General features: G+C 50.0%; 1 protein-coding gene across 1 annotated transcript; it reads left to right on the forward strand.

Annotated features, from left to right (window-relative positions):
* Positions 1 to 18,404: 18,404 nt before the first annotated feature.
* LOC123061743 (phospholipase A1-II 5) lies at positions 18,405 to 20,066 on the forward strand. The gene has a single exon (XM_044484980.1). It carries the CDS (start codon positions 18,518 to 18,520, stop codon positions 19,904 to 19,906), a length of 1,389 nt encoding a protein of 462 aa, XP_044340915.1. The 5' UTR covers positions 18,405 to 18,517; the 3' UTR covers positions 19,907 to 20,066.

Consider the following 20,066-nt stretch of genomic DNA (forward strand, 5'->3'; position numbering starts at 1 on the left):
AAATAATGATACCCGCCACGAGCCTTAACACTCATCGGATCTCATACATCAGTATGTATTATTTCCAATAAGTCAGTTGCTCGCTCCATAGTTCCGGAGAACGGCGTTTTAGTCATCTTGCCCATGAGGCATGGTTCGCAAGCATCAACTGATTCATAATCAAGTGATTCCAAAAACCCATTAGCATGGAGTTTCTTCATGCGCTTTACACCAATATGACCTAGACGGCAGTGCAACAAATAAGTTGCACTATCATTATTAACTTTGCATCTTTTGGTTTCAATATTATGATTATGTGTATCACTACGATCGAGATCCAACGAACTATTTTCATTGGGTGTGTAACCATATAAGGTTTTATTCATGTAAACAGAACAACAATTTATTCTCTTACTTAAATGAATAACCGTATTACAATAAACATGATCAAATCATATTCATGCTCAACGCAAACACCAAATAACACTTATTCAGGTTCAACACTAATCCCGAAAGTATAGGGAGTGTGCGATGATGATCATATCAATCTTGGAACCACTTCCAACACACATCGTCACTTCACCCTTAACTAGTCTCTGTTTATTCTGCAACTCCCGTTTCGAGTTACTAATCTTAGCAACTGAACTAGTATCAAATACTGAGGGGTTGCTATAAACACTAGTAAAGTACACATCAATAATATGTATATCAAATATACGTATGTTCACTTTGCCATCCTTCTTATCTGCCAATCACTTGGGGTAGTTCCGCTTCCAGTGACCAGTCCCTTTGCAGTAGAAACACTTAGTCTCAGGCTTAGGACCAGACTTGGGCTTCTTCACTTGAGCAACAACTTGCTTGCTATTCTTCTTGAAGTTCCCCTTCTTCCCTCTGCACTTTTCTTGAAACTAGTGGTCTTGTCTACCATCAACACTTGATGTTTTTCTCGATTTCTACCTTCGTCAATTTCCGCATTACGAAGAGCTTGGGAATCGTTTAAGTTATCCCTTGCATATCATAGTTCATCACGAAGTTCTACTAACTTGGTGATGGTGACTAGAGAATTCTGTCAATCACTATCTTATCTGGAAGATTAACTCCCACTTGATTCAAGCGATTGTAGTACTCAGACAATCTGAGCACATGCTCACTAGTTGAGCGATTCTCCTCCATCTTTTAGCTATAGAACTTGTTGGAGACTTCATATCTCTCTACTCGGGTATTTGCTTGAAATATTAACTTCAACTCCTGGAACATCTCATATGCTCCATGATGTTCAAAACGTCTTTGAAATCCTGATTCTAAGCCATTAAGCATGGTGCACTAAACTATCAAGTAGTCATCATATTGAGCTAGCCAAACGTTCATAACGTCTACATCTACTCCTGCAATAGGTCCGTCACCTAGCGGTGCATCAAGGACATAATTCTTCTATGCAGCAATGAGGATAAACCTCAGATCACGGATCCAATCCGCATCATTGCTACTAACAACTTTCAACACAATTTTCTCTAGGAACATATCAAAATAAACACAGGAAGCAACAACGCGAGCTATTGATCTACAACATAATTTGCAAAATACTACCAGGACTAAGTTCATGATAAATTTAAGTTCAATTAATCATATTACTTAAGAACTCCCACTTAGATAGACATCCCTCTAATCCTCTAACTGATTACGTGATCCAAATCAACTAAACCATGTCCTATCATCACGTGAGATGGAGTAGTTTCATTGATGAACATTGCTATGTTGATCATATCTGCTATATGATTCATGCTCGACCTTTCGGTCTCCGTGTTCTGAGGCCATATCTGTATATGCTTGGCTCGTCAAGTATAACCTGAGTATTCTGCGTGTGCAACTGTTTTGCACCCGTTGTATTTGAACGTAGAGCCTATCACACCCGATCATCACGTGGTGTCTCAGCACGAAGAACTTTCGCAACGGTGCATACTCAGGGAGAACACTTCTTGATAATTAGTGAGAGATCATCTTATAATGCTACCGTCAATCAAAGCAAGATAAGATGCATAAAAGATAAACATCACATGCAATCAATATAAGTGATATGATATGGCCACCATCATCTTGTGCTTGTGATCTCCATCTTCGAAGCACCGTCATGATCATCATCGTCACCGGCGCGACACCTTGATCTCCATCGTAGCATCATTGTCATCTCGCCAATCTTATGCTTCCATGACTATCGCTACCGCTTAGTGATAAAGTAAAGCATTACAGCGCGATTGCATTGCATACAATAAAGCGACAACCATATGGCTCCTGCCAGTTGCCAATAACTCGGTTACAAAACATGATCATCTCATACAATAAAATTTAGCATCATGTCTTGACCATATCACATCACAACATGCCCTGCAAAAACAAGTTAGACGTCCTGTACTTTGTTGTTGCAAGTTTTACATGGCTGCTACGGGCTTAAGCAAGAACCAATCTTACCTACGCATCAAAACCACAACGATAGTTTGTCAAGTTGGTGTTGTTTTAACCTTTGCAATGACCGAGAGTAGCCACACTCGGTTCAACTAAAGTTGGAGAAACTGTCACCCGCTAGCCACCTTTGTGCAAAGCACATCAGGAGAACCGGTCTCGCATAAGCGTACGCGTAATGTCGGTCCGGGCCGCTTCGTCCAACAATACCGCCGAACCAAAGTATGACATGCTGGTAAGCAGTATGACTTATATCGCCCACAACTCACTTGTGTTCTACTCGTGCATATAACATAAACACATAAAACCTAGGCTCGGATGCCACTGTTGGGGAACGTAGTAATTTCAAAAAAAATCCTACGCACACGCAAGATCATGGTGATGCATAGCAACGAGAGGGGAGAGTATGATCTACGTACCCTTGTAGACCGACAGCGGAAGCGTTAGCACAACGCGGTTGATGTAGTCGTACGTCTTCACGGCCCGACCGATCAAGCACCGAAACTACGGCACCTCCGAGTTCTAGCACACGTTCAGCTCGATGACGATCCCCGGACTCCGATCCAGCAAAGTGTCGGGGAAGAGTTCCGTTAGCACGACGGCGTGGTGACGATCTTGATGTACTACCGTCGCAGGGCTTCGCCTAAGCACCCCTGCAATATTATCGAGGATTATGGTGGAAGGGGGCACCGCACACGTCTAAGAATATGATCACGTGGATCAACTTGTGTCTAGAGGTGCCCCCTGCCCCCGTATATAAAGGAGCAAGGGAGGAGGAGGCCGGCCCTAGGAGGGGGCGCGCCAAGTGTGGAGTCCTACTAGGATTCCCTAGTCCTAGTAGGATTCCACCTCCCATATGGAATAGGAAAAGAGGAAGGAAAAAGGAGAAGGAAGGAAGGGGGCGCCCCCCTTCCCTAGTCCAATTCGGACCAGACCAAGGGGAGGGGTGCGGCCACCCTTGAGGCCCTTTTTCTTCTTTCCCGTATGGCCCAATAAGGCTCAATACGTATTCCCGTAACTCTCCGGCACTCCGAAAAATACCCGAATCACTCGGAACCTTTCCGATGTCCGAATATAGTCGTCCAATATATCGATCTTTACGTCTCGACCATTTCGAGACTCCTCGTCATGTCCCCGATCTTATCCGGGACTCCGAACTCCTTCAGTACATCAAAACTCATAAACTCATAATATAACTGTCATTGAAACCTTAAGCGTGCAGACCCTACGGGTTCGAAAATAATGTAGACATGACCGAGACACGTCTCCAGTCAATAACCAATAGCGGAACCTGGATGCTCATATTGGCTCCCACATATTCTACGAAGATCTTTATCAGTCAGACCGCATAACAACATACGTTGTTCCCTTTGTCATCGGTATGTTACTTGCCCGAGATTCGATCATCGGTATCTTAATACCTAGTTCAATCTCGTTACCGGCAAGTCTCTTTACTCGTTCCGTAATACATCATCTCACAACTAACTCATTAGTTGCAATGCTTGCAAGGCTTATGTGATGTGCATTACCGAGAGGGCCCAGAGATACCTCTCCGACAATCGGAGTGACAAATCCTAATCTCGAAATACGCCAACCCAACATGTACCTTTGGAGACACATGTAGAGCTCCTTTATAATCAACCAGTTACGTTGTGATGTTTGGTAGCACACAAAGTGTTCCTCCGGCAAACAGGAGTTGCATAATCTCATAGTCATAGGAACATGTATAAGTCATGAAGAAAGCAATAGCAACATACTAAACGATCGGGTGCTAAGCTAATGGAATGGGTCATGTCAATCACATCATTCTCCTAATGATGTGATCCCGTTAATCAAATAACAACTCTTTTGTTTATGGTTAGGAAACATAACCATCTTCGATTAACGAGCTAGTCAAGTAGAGGCATACTAGTGACACTCTATTTGTCTATGTATTCACACATGTATTATGTTTCCGGTTAATACAATTCTAGCATGAATAATAAACATTTATCATGATATAAGGAAATAAATAATAACTTTATTATTTCCTCTAGGGCATATTTCCTTCAAGCGGTGGACCTCACACCCCGCCGGATCTACCTTCCGCACCTTGGAACCCCCAACTGCCAACTCACCACTTCACCGGAGCCGCTTCAGCAATTGGCTTGTCCACCGCTCCAGATCTCCTTGACCGCCATCATGGTCCACCGCACCGAATCTGCTTAACCAGCGCCCTCGTCCACCATAGCGTAGGCCCTTCACTGACTCCCTCGTCTGCCCCTTCGTTGGCCTTCATACAAGCCCTCATCCGCCGCAACAGATCCGCCTCACCGAAAGCACTGTACAACGCGCCCGCCGAAGCCTTCGTCCACTGCACCGGACCCGCTCCACAGATGCCATATTCAACTCCACCGGCCCTGCTTTACCGACGCCGCAGCCTCATCAGGTTATTTGGATTTGTACTCCTTCGGTTTTTCTCTTTATCGTGTAACTGTTCACTTACCACAGATGATCTTTCTTGTATGTCGACAGGCGCCGCAACCGTAGCACCGGAGCCGCTTCAGCGACGGTGACAGCCGGCCCAAACTCAACCGCAACACGAGCACCATCGACGATCCTTAGCTATCAAGTATGACAACAATACCCATATGCCGCCGAGAATCAGGTACTATTATCCATCGGCCGGCGCCTACGTTCACTTTCCTAGCATAAGCACCGCACCTTTGAATTTCTTCAGGGCATCATTCAGTTTTTCATGAGACGTGTTATTCTGCTTGCACCTGTAGGGCCATACTTCTGGCAGTGAACATGTTACATGTGCTAAATTACATACCAATGCATATATAGTTAATATTCTTTAGTTTTGTTCTGATGCCACCTGTTGGTTCCATCAGACTGCTTAATGTTCTCTATGCTTAATTACACATCAGCAAACTAGCATGTGGTTCCGCTGCTTTTTGTTCGTTTTACCCTACATTTTCTGATGCTAGCTATTACATCACTGCTCCGAGCCTCTGTTCATTACTTGTTTGTGTGTTCTTGATCTTTCCAAGTTGCATGACTAATTTGATGCTTCTATTAATTATGGAGCTGCCAACCCCATCAAGCAAAATATTTGTTCTTTTGGGGCTGGCACCTCGAACATGCATAAAAATAGAGGGAAGCAGATATATTATCTTGTATGCACACACCCTTCTTTCATTAGTTTAGATGAACCATTGATGATCAATTCGGACCAGTGCATGCGACTAAAACTAATTTTACCTAAATAGATGGTGCAGAATAAACTATAACAACTAGATATGCAACCACGGGATGATGATGATATCTTTAAAGAACATTGCAACAGCAGCTAGGCTTCAGAGCAACATATTGTAAGCTAGTGTGTTTTAGTACATGTGAAATGTAATGCGAGTGGGCTGCTTTCTTGGCTTGTGCCCTCAACGTGTAATCCTACCAAATTACAAATATTTCAGTTGTCTGCTTTGCTGTATTGCTTGATTCGAATGCTTATTTGTTGTTACGCTATACCTGAGTTGGCCAATATGTCAGCAGTGCCTGTTGTACTATCGTAAAGAAATGCATGCCTATTTCATTTGAGTCCTTAACTTTTCCTCTCAACTTCATCACAAGACTGTCTTCGTAGTTTATATGAGGCCACACTGTTAAGTGCTTTCTCAGATTATTTCAACTGCTTAGATGCCTTGGCAACTTAAATATAGCGGTTGTACACTCCCTTTCAACTAGGGATGTCAACTGGGCCCCGTTTAATCCCGATTAAAGTCCACTAGTGGTATGATAGTTTTTTGTTTTTTGAGGAAAATGAACTAGGGAGGTAGCAAAAACTAACTAGATGGGACTGACGGATGTCGTTTATTTGCCACTTACATCCCTAGTTTCATCTTACCATTTCAATTTCGGCTGATGCTGCTTCGAACCATTTAAATATAGTTTGCCATGCTCAGCAATAATTCGTCCGTCGTTTACCATGTAAGCTTACTGCCTGGATCATACGATAACTATCTCTTACTGATGTCCAGCGGAAACATTTTAGGATGCCGTTCACACCAGGACACAATGTACAACCCCAGAATCTATTTGTGGAAGCAGTGCACCATCCATGTTACCAGATGGTAGCAATTCAGAGGCAACACCGTCGGAGAGTAGTCTGAGCACAGATATTATAGTGCTTGAGGCTCTACTAGAGGCAGAAAGAGATGGTGTGGCTGCCATGAATGAGGTAATCTTTATCTTGGGGCTGGAAATTACGGAATTAGCGGCACGCATTATGCAAGCAACCCAAGAATTGGAGGAAGTAAGAATGTTGCATTTGAAGACGGAGGAGGTCCTGATGTTTCTGCTATCTGAAGCCCAAGGTAATCCCGGTTATTCTTTAGATACCAGTTGAAATTGTCATTAGATTATTGTACTTGCATGTTGTGTCATGTCTCTGATTGGATTATGTTGCAAGACCCCCTATGTTGTCCATGTGTTGTAATGATCCGAATTTTTTAGGCGAGGTAATCCTCAGTACTTGTATGATTGACATAAGCTGAACTGTTTTTCGTGTGAGCATATTGTATTGGATGAAATAACTGTTTGACTTAGAGTGTATCCAACCTACTGAATTCGAAGATCACGACATTTCTAAATCATAATCATATATAAAGGTGGAATAAATCTTTGTTGTGGTTTTGAAGAAATAAATAACAAAACGTATAATTATCTGTGGATATTCGTAATCGAATATAAATTGGATTTGAATTTAGTTTGACAGGTCCTAGAGCAAACGTGAATGCTAATTCTCCCAAGTTTTGAACGAAGCAGCTAAACACCCACTATAATTTGTGGGCTGCCCGAAGCAAGTGTTTGCGAGATGGAAATTACTGTCTACCCCTGACACTTGACATCCTTATCAACCGGATTTACACTGCTGTCGATAGGGGTAGACTAGTAACTTCAATCAGACGTGACACGACGGCCTCTGAGCCCATTCAGACACGGTGGGCGCCAAACGTGGGCGGCAAAACACATTTGATTCAAGCTCGTCCGAAATACATGTGTCTCTTCCTCCATTTCCCCATTCATATACGGTGGGCGGCAAAACAAACTCTCCTCGTCCGAAATCGATGTAGGCTAATATTTTAAATAGGGGCAGATGTGTAACTTCCATCAGACGTGACATAACCGCCCTACCTGTCAGCCCCGTTCATACACCGTGGGCGCCAACCGTGGGCGGCAAAACACCCTCTCCTCGCCCGAAATAGTTACTGGCAAATGTTTGGGAGATGCGAGATTACCGTCATATCCCCAACCGACGCGATGTCCGAAATTTTAAACGGGGGATAAGTTCGTAACTTTCCCCCATTTCAGAGAAGCGCGTCCCAAAGTTTGAGATCCCCCTCCCCTCCATTTCCCAATTCATACGCCGTCAACGGCACCACAACCTCCGCACTGCGGCCAGCCTTCTCCGTCCGCCACCTCATCCTCCACCTTGCCAGAGCCGCTACCCCTACCTCGTCGTCCACTGCAAGAGATGGACGTCTCTCATCCACGGCGTTGGACCAGGATCCTTTCATCGCCTCCTCTCGCTTCATCAGTGTCGTCGTCCACCTTTCCGTTGCCGCTCCTACGACCGCCTTGTCCACGGCAATAGGATATATCCCCCGACCCGACCGTCTGCCGTCTAAAGTCTTCTTCCCCGCCGCCGACAGCCATCGCACCCGCAGCACCCTCAACGTATCAGCATAGGCCTACACGGCGTCGCAAGAGAGGTGGTACTCTTCCATATGTGCTTAAGTTATTGATCTCACCCGGAAAATAGATCGTAATTTGTTTACTGTACTTTTCTTGTCCGTACCAAATCGTAGTGGCTAGTTGAAAGCAAACATTGGTTGCGAAGTAGCTTTGTCCGGTTTGCACCTTTAGATCTGCCATGGCACAGGCACTATACTCGTAAAGCTTATGGTTTCCCCCCTTTATATTCACTACCATCATCGTAGGTGCTTCGTGTCGTGCTAGCACTGCTCCTCAAGACCTCAGCCCAAAGTTTACGTGTTGAAATACGAATCTGATATGATGCTCATATCACTAAAACAGAGAATGTTTAATTGGTCAACTAATGTTCCTATATTCGTTTCGAAAAGCATGTGCGCCACCCACTGGTCCAGCTAGTTCCACTTTCCTGATTTTTCTCTTGATGATTAGGGTTTTCCCCCTTTTATCTACTCTACTATGATCTGCGGAGGTGCTTTCTGCCGTACTAGCATTACTCCACCCTTCAAGCTAAACAACACAACACTCAGAATTTGAAAGCTTAGTTTTTCAAATATGATTGTGATATGATACTGATATTAGTTAACCGGCACATTTAATTGGTTAGCTAAAGGTCCCACTTGAGTTTCCAAATGCATGTCGCGACATATAGAGAGACAACATAATTGCATTTCTTTGTCACTTGTTGACCGTACCTTCTTGTCCATACCAAATCTTAGTTGTTATTTCAAAGCAAACATCGGTTGCTAACTACCCTTTGCGTGGTTTGCAGCTTCAGATCTGCCATCCCACTGCCACGGTCAACACTGTACTCATCATGCTTATGTTTTCTCCATTTTATGATGACCACAATCAGCCTACGTGGTTCGTGTCGTAATAGCACTGCTCCACCCATCGAGCTAAACAAGCTTAGTTGTACAAATTCATATCTGATATTATTGCTGATATTAGTAAAACTGAGAGATGTTTAATTGGTTAGCTAAACGTTCCTACTTTAGTTTCGAAATGCATGTGAGCCACATATGGAGAGACCGGAAAGAATAGTATTTCTCTGTGCGCTCTGGTTCATCATGGGTGGCCAACCAACACTGTATTGAAAGACTTGTAATATCTTCAATTTGCTTGCTCTTCTGCTCTTCTTTAAGATGATACTCTTCTGTTGCGATCAACTGGTCAGGTCGAGTTGTTCTCCCTTAGTATATTTTGAATCTGATAGGTCAGGTCGACTTGTTCTTCTTTACTATATGTTGAAGCTATCGTCTGCGAAGTGTCATCACTTCTGGAGCTCTCATATTTTGAGTAGTAGGCCACATTATATTAATGCACACAAAAAATTACAGCATGCATGGCATCTTTTAAAAGAATTGCAGAGATAGCACAAAGGGGTTTACAGGGAGGCAGTATTGGATTAGAATCACTTCTGCATTACAAAGAAAATCTCACTTGTTTTTATGTTTTCATGCATGTCAGATATTGAACATTATCAAAATGAATATGAGAATGGGCGCACGAGAGGAATATTGCGGAACGATCCACTGGCTAACAAACTTGGCATGGTGGAGGATGGCCTATCTTATTCACCCATCAAGGTGCTTGCTCTAACTTTGCAAAGTTGTATTGGTCGCACATATTTTGCATCTGACCTCTTGCATTACTTCTACTTTGTTATACCATCTGCTTAGTTTAAGTATCATATATGAGTATATTCCATACCTATCCATTTTCTGTACCTATTCCATGTGTCGTCACACTATGTTTTTCTAGTCAAATATTGTTCTTTCGTAATAGATGTCCAAAAGGAAGAGGGTGAGTGCAGATCCTCAAGGAGTACAAACTAGGTATTTGGAAAAGGTAGTGATACCTGTTAAATCAGATAGATCAGCAGCCACAGAAAACACGGGCCCAACTGTACCACACTTTACCCCTACTCCAGTGGCCAAACCCCTATTAGAACTGCTGGGAGCCCAGCGTCAGGTACTGTCTATGATATCAATTCAAAATTTGAACTCCTAAATTTCTACTTGTGCCTTCTCTCTTGTATGAAAACTAATTTCAGATGAATCTCCTTGCTCAAAGGATCATACGATCTCAAAACAATAATGGGCTCTACATTGCTCTTGTCAGTACCTCTCTCCCTTTTGCCTTGTAACGCTGTACTTAATTAATTGCTATTTGATTATGTATCATCAGTCTGCACTTGAGCTTCATTATCCTCCGTTTCTTCCAATATTATTTGATCTATATTTACTCTTTGCAAAATGTAGAATAATGGCAACGCTTATAAAGAATTTTCTTTGGGGAATTTATTGAATTATCCTTCCATCAACATGGAGAAGGGCTTTGTCCAGCCCGTGTTAACATGTAATGTAAGTTCATCCTTCTCAAGCCTTCAAACTTTGTTCTAGTATAGATTTGGATAGGCATCATTTCCTCCATTGCTGTTTGCTTTGCTGTTTACATCTGATTGGATGTTTGCAAAAACTACCAGTTTCAAATTGTAGTTGTAAAAACATGTTCCTTATGCAGAACAGATCCATTTATTTGCTTATATAATTGTGAAACCTGTTATGTGTCTCCTTGTTTCTCTTTCAGACTCGTATCTCTTACGCCAGGCAGAACTTTAGGGAAGATAGTGAGCCAAACCATCTTGAGGACAGCGAGATGACCCCAAGGTCCTGTCTTGATGAAGACAGTGAGTTGAAGCTACTCACCAACAGGTGTGAGACAACCTCTGTGCAGTCGCTGCCTCAATCAGTTCAACTTCTTCAGTCTCAACTTAAAGAAGGAAGGCTTGCTTCAGCTCAGCTCCTACTTGAAGTCAAAGATGCAATGAAGATGTCAGAGGACTGCCGTGCGCACCATCATGCCTTAAATCTAGTGTTGATGCATCTATCATTGACACAACTGAGGTCTACTCAGCTTCTTCAGCTGTTTGGGGGGCCCGACTTGGCTAGGCCTAGTGCCTTCTGAAGTGCTCTCAGTTTTGTATATTCTTTTGTCAGCGCATTTATTTGCACTGGTGGCGAACTTTGATGCCCAGTGGATGTAATATGTGTGATAGCCGTGATAGCCTACCGTAAGTTGCTTGCTTATTTATTTCCTTGTTGTCTTGTTTATTTGTTTGCTTGTAGTCATTGCAGTTCTTTTTCCGCGGTTTGCTAGTGGCTGCAATAACCTATTTTTTAAAACTAGGCCACAATAACCATGGGCTAATATTTACTGTAGTGACACTGGGCCTCCTACGGGCCGTAGAAACAGTGGGACTTCTATGGGCCGTAGAAACTGTGGGCCTTCTACGGGCCGTAGAAACAGTGGGCCTTCTACGGGCCGTAGAAACAATGGGCCTTCTACGGGCCGTAGAAACAATGGGCCTTCTACGAGTCGTATCATCAATGGGCCTTATACGGAAAGTATGATCGATTGGCCAAACATGGGCCAATAACAGGCCGCATTATGGCCGTAAACGGGCTAGAGTTGGAATCGTCCGTTCATGGGCCGACCATAACGGGCCATCGTTAATAGGCCGTATTTGATGACACTATGAAAACGGCCCAACGTATTAACGGGCCGACTGTAACCACGGGCTGAATTTGGCCCACAAGCAGAAAATGACAGTAACGGGCTGTAAGTAAAGAATGTTGGAAATGAGCCCAAGAATAAATGGGCTCTGAGAAGGCTGAATGATAACATGGGCTGGAAACGGCCCAACAGAATAACGGGCCGTTAATGGGTATAAAGTGATACATTGTTCATTACGGGTCAGTTTCACCACGGGCCATTAATGGGTGTAAAGTGATACACTGTTCATTACGGGCCAGTTTCACCACGGGTCGTTAATAGGCCAAGAGTTACATAGGGCCTCATATGGGCCGAAAGACGTCATGGGCCATACATGGGCCAGAAGTGAAAACGGGCTGGAATCATATTGGGTGGCCCAGATGACGCTACTAGGCCTAATTCGGATAGGGCGTAACGGGCCTTGGGTTAGCGGGCTGTAAATGGGCTATATGCGAACAGGCCGTTAACAGGCTTTACATGGGCTGGCCCGCCACCTTTTGACCAAGTCAAACGGGCCGGCCTTTTCACAGGAATGGGCCTCTGTTGGGCCGTGCCACATGTCAACGTATCATAGGCGCCTTCTGTCCAATGAGTGGATGACATCTGTCCCAACGATGAGCCGACACGTGTTTCCTCCAGCCAATGATGATTTTACACGTGGAAAATCCCCATTGGTCGGGGTTGTTAACGAGTTATCGGATCCAAAACCCGACCCGATAGCTTAACGGCGTTCCGTTACGGTGGATGCCGCGTGTCGGTCACCCTTGACGAAAGCACTTATGTGACGCGGGATTTATCGTCATGGAAGTGGACACTTCCATGATGATAATTTTGGTAATGTCATGGAACACTTCTACGACAGCACAGGTATGACTATCTTGATTCTGTCATAAAATTGTCATGGATATACATGCATGACAGAAAATGCGACCTACTGTGACAAACATGTATCATCACGGAAGTGTATTTTTTTTGTAGTGTGACGACCTGCCAATTAACCTTGCATTTGCCTCCAGCGATTGCTTCGTCCTACGCCCACAGGAATCGCCGCCTCGCCTTGTTGACCTCCTTGAACAGTTTCTTTGGGGCGTGCAGCACCATGAGTGCGAATGCGGGCAGTGCCGAGAGCACGCACCGCACCAGCACCCGACGGCCTGCGATTGGCAGTAGCCGCCCCTTCCAACCTGCTAACCTTGCACGGATACGGTCTAAGATGTATTGCAGGTGGACTAGCCTAACCCTAGCTATGCAGACGGGGAGACCTAGGTACTTCATGGGGAAGGACGCGAGGTTGCAGCCGAAGCTTTGGAGCACGTACCCGAGGTCGATGCCCTCACAACAGATGGGAGCCGCCAATGATTTCTGAGGGCTCATCCTCAGGCTTGTTGCCTCCCCGAAGCCCGCAAGGATCTGCATGATCACGTCGATCTCTGGGCGCGTTAGGTTCGCGAAGATGACAGCTTCGTCGGCGTATAGCGTGACCCGGAGGTGCACAGCTCTCGCCGGAAGGGGTGCCAGCGCACCAGAGCGAGTGGCGGCCTCCAGTAGCCGATGGAGGGGGTCGATCGCCGGGATGAAGAGGGGGGGGAGAGGGGATCACCCTGTCTCAGCCCCTGCTGGTGAATTATGCACTGTCCTAGGTCTCCATTTAGCATGCATGCAGATAAGGAGGATGTAAGTAGCAGCGCGATCCAATCCCTCCAGCGGGCGGGGAAGCCCATCCGCTGCATGAGCTCTAAGATATATTCCCAGGAGACGGAGTCGAAAGCCCTCGCGATATCAAGCTTCAGAAGGAGAGCCGGTGTCTTCTTTCTCTGGAAGCTTCTGACCAGGTTCTGAACATACAGGAAACTTGAATTCCTTTGCGCTTCTGGAAGGCACTTTGCGTAGGTGAAACTAGGCGATCAAGCACTCCAGCCAGTCCTAGTTGAGAGGACTTTTGCAATCAGCTTTGTCATTGAGTGTATAAGGCTGATTGGCCGGAAATCATTCATCTGCTTGGCCCCATCTTTCTTCAGCAGCAATACAATGAGGGCCCGGTTGATCGCCGCAAAATCACTGCCGGCTAGCTGGTAGAATTTGTGAAATACCGCCATCTCATCTGCTTTGATGGTCTGCCAGCAAGCTCTAAGGAATGATCCGTTGAAACCGTCCGGTCCTGGTGCCTTCTCCGCCAGTGACGCGCAGATGGCTTCCCACACCTCCTCCTCCATAAATGGGTTGTCGAGGCCCTCTCCCCCTGGTTGCATCGTGGGGAGGTTGATCGCTTCCCAGTTGATGGAGCGGGTTCTGCTCCTTTTCCTGCCCAACAGTGAAGAAAAGTGCTCATGGATGATCTTGGCTTTGTCTGCGTGGTTTGTGACGTGGGTGTCGTTGATGCGAAGGCAGTGGATGAATTTCTTTCTGCGCCTCGAATTCAGCTTTGCTTGGAAGAAGGATGTTGTTGCATCTCCCGCCTTCAGCCAGCGGGTCCTTGCTGCTTGCCGCTTTCTTACCCTCTCTAGAGCTGCCAAGCCCACCATTTTCAGCTTCAGGTCTTCCTTAGCCAGAATTCTCTCGGGGTGAGCTGTCTCCTTTCCTGCGCCACGTCCAGCCTTAGCACCACCACCGAAGCGAGATGAAACTGCACTTTTGCATCACTGAACAGGGTTTTGGCCCATATTTTCAGGTCCGCGGCTGTCCGGGCCATCTTCACTTTGATCCTGGTGAAGGGGTTGCTGTGGTTTACAAGCCTCTGCCAGGCTCTGGCCATAGTTTGGTGGAAGTGAGGGAACTTGATCCAAAAGGATTCAAATTTGAAAGTTGCTTTGCGATGCGGTGCGGAGGGGTTTGACATCAGAAGTGGGCAGTGATCCGAGCACGCCGTCGGCGCCGCCATTAGCGTGAAGGAAGGGAAGAGTGCCTCCCACTCATGATTGCCAAACACCTTGTCAATGGCTACAAAGGCCGGATTCTCCCTCTCATTACTCCAAGTGAATCGCATGTTCTTGCACTTGATCTCTCTTAACCCAGCGCGATCAATGGCTGCTCTAAACCTTCCCATTATTCTTTTGTTCAGATTGTGGTTGCTCTTGTCTCTGGCCTCATAGATGATGTTGAAATCACAATTAAGCAACCAAGGTTCCCCTGCAGGCGGCCTAGCGGAGACTAGTTCAGCCAAGAAAGCTTCTTTCTGGTTGTCGTCCGTGGGGTTGTACACCGTTGTGATCCAGAAGGCGGTGTTGCACTGCCGCAGTGTTGCCCTTGCCGTGATGGAGAATTGGCCTATCACCTGGGTTGCAATGGAAACCGCGGAGGAGTCCCAGAAGATTGCAGCACCGCCTCGGGTGCCGTCCGCCGGCGGCACTGCGCAGGCGTCTAGGTGCTGCACACCCAGCTTTCTAACCATCGCTGGGGACCAGCATTCGATCTTGGTCTCCTGCATACATAGGACAACAAGCCTATGGGCATCGGCTACTTCACAGATCGCAGCACGCTTGGCTGGCGAGTTCAGCCCTTGCACGTTCCAATTCATAATATTGCAATTTGTGCTACTCATAGAGACATGTATCTTCGCTCCGGAGACAAATCTCACTACTGAAGAAAGAGAGCAAGTACGAGTACACATTCAGACTAGCCGGGGCATGCCAGCGCCCGCCAATAGCACCCAAATTGCGCTGGCCATGAACTACCCACAGATCCCTGTCACTACACATAACACTTAATCCTAACTCGAACTGGCTTAAGGCTAGCCATCTCCGGAGACTAACTAAAACATCGGCTAACATACTACACTTGGGCGTCTCCTTCCGGGCCGGCGAGGCCAGCCATGGTGCGCAGAGCATCGACGTTGAGGCAGGTGAGCTTGGCGATGCAGGAGATGTCGTCCTCTATCAGTGGCTCATCGAAGCGGCGAAGCGGCGCAGTAGCGCCTCTGCCGCCGCCACCATCATGCGCTCCTTTGGGCCTAGGATGCCGAGTCCTTGGACCAGGTGGAGCGACGCACGCTGCGTGACCGGAGTGGTGGAGGGGTTGGCCGCCTTCCTAGCACTCCGCCTGGACGGTGCAGAAGTAGCGCGTGACTTGGGAGGGGCGGATGGACGACGGGGTGCAGACGCGTCGGAGAGGAGGGGCGCCGACGTGTCGCGAAAGAGCTGGGCAGCCGCCGAGCCATCTGGGCCAATCCACAGTTGTTGCACCTGCTGGGTGATTGGCCCCAGCCGCGTCTCGGTGGTGGCCGGCGTGAGGGCCGCACGGCAGGCTTGGATCGCGCCGGGCTGCATGCTTAGCTGGGGGGGCCACCTCTCCCCTAGCTGGAGGGCGTTGACCGGTTCCTCCTCAAACTCCATTGGGGCCGCCAGGGCATCAGCGATGGTCGCCTCCAACTCTAGCTGGCCTTGGTCAACGCGTGGGGGCGGCGGGAGCAGAGCCTCATCGTTACGGAAGAAGTCGGCAACGGGATCCTGGGTCGGCCGAGACGCAGCAGGAGGCGGCAGTGGGGGTGGGGGTGGTGGGGAGGAGGAGGACAACGGGCGAAGCAGTGGCAGGGGAGGGATGAGCCGCAAGGCCGCCTCCTGGCTGCGGCAGCCCTTGCCCCGACTGGCTCCTTCGATGTTGTCGGCGTGTGTGTGGAATGGCGGCCCAACAGCGTGTCTTTCCATGAGCGGTGGCCGCCCTGGCTGCCCTCGTGGTCATCGGGGTCACGACCCTTGCTCAGCTGCAGACCGTGGCAGCCGGAGGAGGCCACCGCCTGTGGCTGCCTTCTGCTCTGTCCCTGGCCGTCCTCCACATGTCGGGCCCAGGTGCCTGGATAAATCGCCGGGAACGGAGCATCGTCGTCAGAGTCTGAGGAGGGGAGGCCGCTCTGGCGCGAGCGGGAAGGCCTTGGCGTGGGCGGCATCCAGTCTTCCACCCTGTCCACATGGACGAGCATGTCATGCCGCCTGACTCCGGGGGGGTGGCGCGACCTCTCTGCTCGGCGGCGAGTAGCCGAGCATGGCCTCGACGCGCCCAGCGCCGCGCCCAGCGCCGCGCTTCGCGCACTAGATGATGCGCCTGGTGGGGATGTTGGCGACGTCCCAGACCCACACCTAGCAAGCAAAGGTCTTGGTGTGTCCCCGCTCATGGGTGCGGGTGTCGAGGCGATCGACGATGCACATGTCGCCGATGATCTCCGCCGCGCCCTCCAGGGACCAGAGCTGCATGGGGACCTTCTCGATGACCACGCGGACGTGGAGCGTGAAGTCTTGGTGCACGGCGTGGTCGTCCTCATGCCAGGGCTTGACGGTGAAGGCGACATCGTCGACGCTGATGGAGCCGGTGCGGACTGCGTTCTCGTGGTGCGCCGGGAGCTCGGAGTAGACGAAGAAGTCTTCAGGGTCGTGGCTGGTCACACGTAGCAGGTGGGGGGGATGCGCGGCTGCTCTTCGATGGCGCGGCCGATGGACAGGGGGCTGGCCGCGTGCCTCGGCGTGGCCGCCGTGAGGAGGACGGCGTTCTTCCGGAGGAGGAACTCCTGATGTTCGATGGCCGGGGTGGAGATCACCACCTTGTGGCTTGCCCGAGCCCGGCGGGAGGGGTCGAGGAGGTGCGCCTCGCGGTCCATGGATGGGACCGGTTGCGGCGCCGGCAGGGGAGGCGGGGTGGGGAAGCGAAGCCTCGAGTGCACCGACACACGTCCGCGAGGGGACCGTGGCCTCGCTCCGGCAGACGCCCCGACAGTCTTCTTTGGATTCTTGGCGCACTCTCTACCAAAATGCCCAGGCAGCTTGCAAATGATGCAACGCAGCGGGTCTCTGCAATCTACACGGTGATGCTCGGTGCTGAGGCGGCGGAAGCAGAGGCCGTCGAAGCGGCTTAAGAAGCCCGCACGCCCATCATGGCCATTGATGGCCGCACCCCTGGTTGCTCGGCGCAACCGCTGGCGTCTGCTTCGGACCGCCGTCGTCTTGGCAGCTTGGCACGCCTTCCGGGACTTGACCGCCGTCCATCCATCCTCATCGCCCGAAGAGGAAAGGGGGGAGGGGCTCAAGGGAGGGCCTAACCACGATGGATCTAAGCCTCGACTGCCCTGCGGGTGGATCCGCCCTTGGACCGCCAGGAAGAGCGAGGGCGCGGCGCGGGAGCACTCACCCCGCAGCAGGATTCACGGCAAAGCACCGGGGAGGGCCGTTGACGCCGGCCGAGGCAGCCCTAGATCCGGTTCCGGGGAAGAACCGCTAGGCACGGGCGAGTCCGAGCGCCTGGGGAGGCGCCGTGATGGGGGGTGGGAACCATGGCGGCGCCGCAGGGCAGAGGAGGGGCTGTGGCCGCTGCGTCCGGAGTGGCGAGCGGAGGCGGGCTGCTAGCTCAGGAGAATACACGACTCTTGGATCCTGCGGTTTTAATTGAAAACGGTGTACTGCATGCGGAGATGTAACCATACTTGTTGTCATGCCAGGGCCTATGACTGCAACGGGCAAACCGGTGAACGCATGATCCATCCAAAATCTACCAAAACAAGCAAGGAAAGTTTATGGCTTTGCCGCGTTCCCGGCCCGAAACGGGCAGTCTTGCACCTTCACACGGGATGGTGCAAATGTTCCCGGCCCTTCACCTGGCGCCACGCCAACGACCACTCGCGCGATACGCTCAAAAAAAAAATAACGACCACTCGCGCGAACCCATACTGCACCACTAGTACTAGTAGCACCCACTCAAAGCATCCCCACCTGGGCACCTCCCCTGCCGCCCTGTCCAGTCGCTACCTAATCTTCTTCCCATCACACACACAGCTCTCAGCGCGCACATGGACGCGAGCCAAGGCGTCCTCCTGTCCAGCGCCCTGGTCGGCGCCGGCGCCAATGGCGCTCCGGCGTGGCCGGAGCTGCTGGGCTCCGCGCACTGGGACGGCCTCCTCGACCCGCTCGACCTCACGCTCCGCCGCCTCGTCCTCCTCTGCGGCGACCTCTGCCAGGTCACCTACGACTCCTTCAACTCCGACCCCCACTCCAAGTACTGCGGCACCTGCCGCTTCTCCAGGGCCACGCTCTTCAGCCGCACGCAGTTCCCCGCCGCGGCCGACGTATCCGTGGCCGCCAACCTCTACGCCACCGCGGCCACCTGGCTGCCCCCGGGGCTCATGGTGCACTCCCTCTCCCGCGAGGCGTGGAGCAAGGAGTCCAACTGGGTCGGCTACGTCGCCGTGTCGACCGACGCCGCCGCGGCCGCCACGGGCCAGCGCGTCATCTACGTCGCGCTGCGCGGCACCATCCGGAACCTCGAGTGGGTGGACGTGCTCAAGCCCGACCTGGTCGCCCCCGACGCCATCCTGCCGGAGGGCGACCCGGCCCGCGGCCACGCGCGCGTCATGAAGGGCTGGTACGTCATATACACGTCCACCGACGAGCGCTCGCCCTTCTCCAAGTACAGCGCGCGCGACCAGCTGCTGGCGGCGGTGCGGGAGCTGGTCGCCAAGTACAAGGGCGAGAGCCTCAGCATCGTCTGCACCGGCCACAGCCTCGGCGCGTCGCTCGCCACGCTCTGCGCCTTCGACATGGTGGCCAACGGCGTGTCCAAGGTCGGCGACGCCCACTTCCCGGTCACGGCCATCGTGTTCGGGAGCCCGCAGGTCGGCAACCCGGAGTTCAAGAAGCGGTTCGACGAGCTGCCCGGCCTCCGCGCGCTGCACGTCAGGAACAAGCCCGACCTCATCCCGCTCTACCCGAGCAACCTCCTCGGCTACGCCAACGTCGGCGACGAGCTCTCCGTGAACTCTAAGAAGTCTCCCCACGTGAGGCCGGACACCACCAACGTCGGCGACTACCACAACCTGCAGGGTATCCTGCACACGGTGGCCGGATGGAACGGCGAGAAGGGCGAGTTCAAGCTGCAGGTGAACCGGAGCGTGGCGCTGGTGAACAAGTCCTCCGCCTTCCTCAAGGATGACAACCTCGTGCCGGAGTCGTGGTGGGTGGAAAGGAACAAGGGGATGGTGCTGGGGCCAACTGGTGAGTGGGAGCTGGAGCAGCCCGCTGAGGAGAACTTGCCCGTCCCGCCGGTTCTGACCGGGAAGGTCATCGACGACGATGTCGCTGCCACCATTAGCAGTAAGGAGCCCAAGATACCAGAGGATCAGGGCAAGAAGAAGACTAGTGGAACCAAGTTTCTCCCTGCGTGCTTTCGAGGGGTTAATTAGTTTGTGAATACGTGAATGATTGAACGACCGTGTGATTTTTATTTATTTTTGTTACTACTGTGAATAATGGCTTTTGAAATTTGATGGTCTGGTACAAACGTTTATGTGTGATGTGCCGTGTACTCTATGTAAAAAAAATATTAGAGCGTTTAGATCACTA

Source organism: Triticum aestivum, chromosome 3A, assembly GCF_018294505.1.
Source record: "Triticum aestivum cultivar Chinese Spring chromosome 3A, IWGSC CS RefSeq v2.1, whole genome shotgun sequence".
Lineage (NCBI taxonomy): Eukaryota > Viridiplantae > Streptophyta > Magnoliopsida > Poales > Poaceae > Triticum > Triticum aestivum.

Coding starts and splice junctions, on each gene's coding strand:
- LOC123061743 (XM_044484980.1), top strand. CDS start 18,518: ATGGACGCGAGCCAAGGCGTCCTCCTGTCCAGCGCCCTGGTCGGCGCC.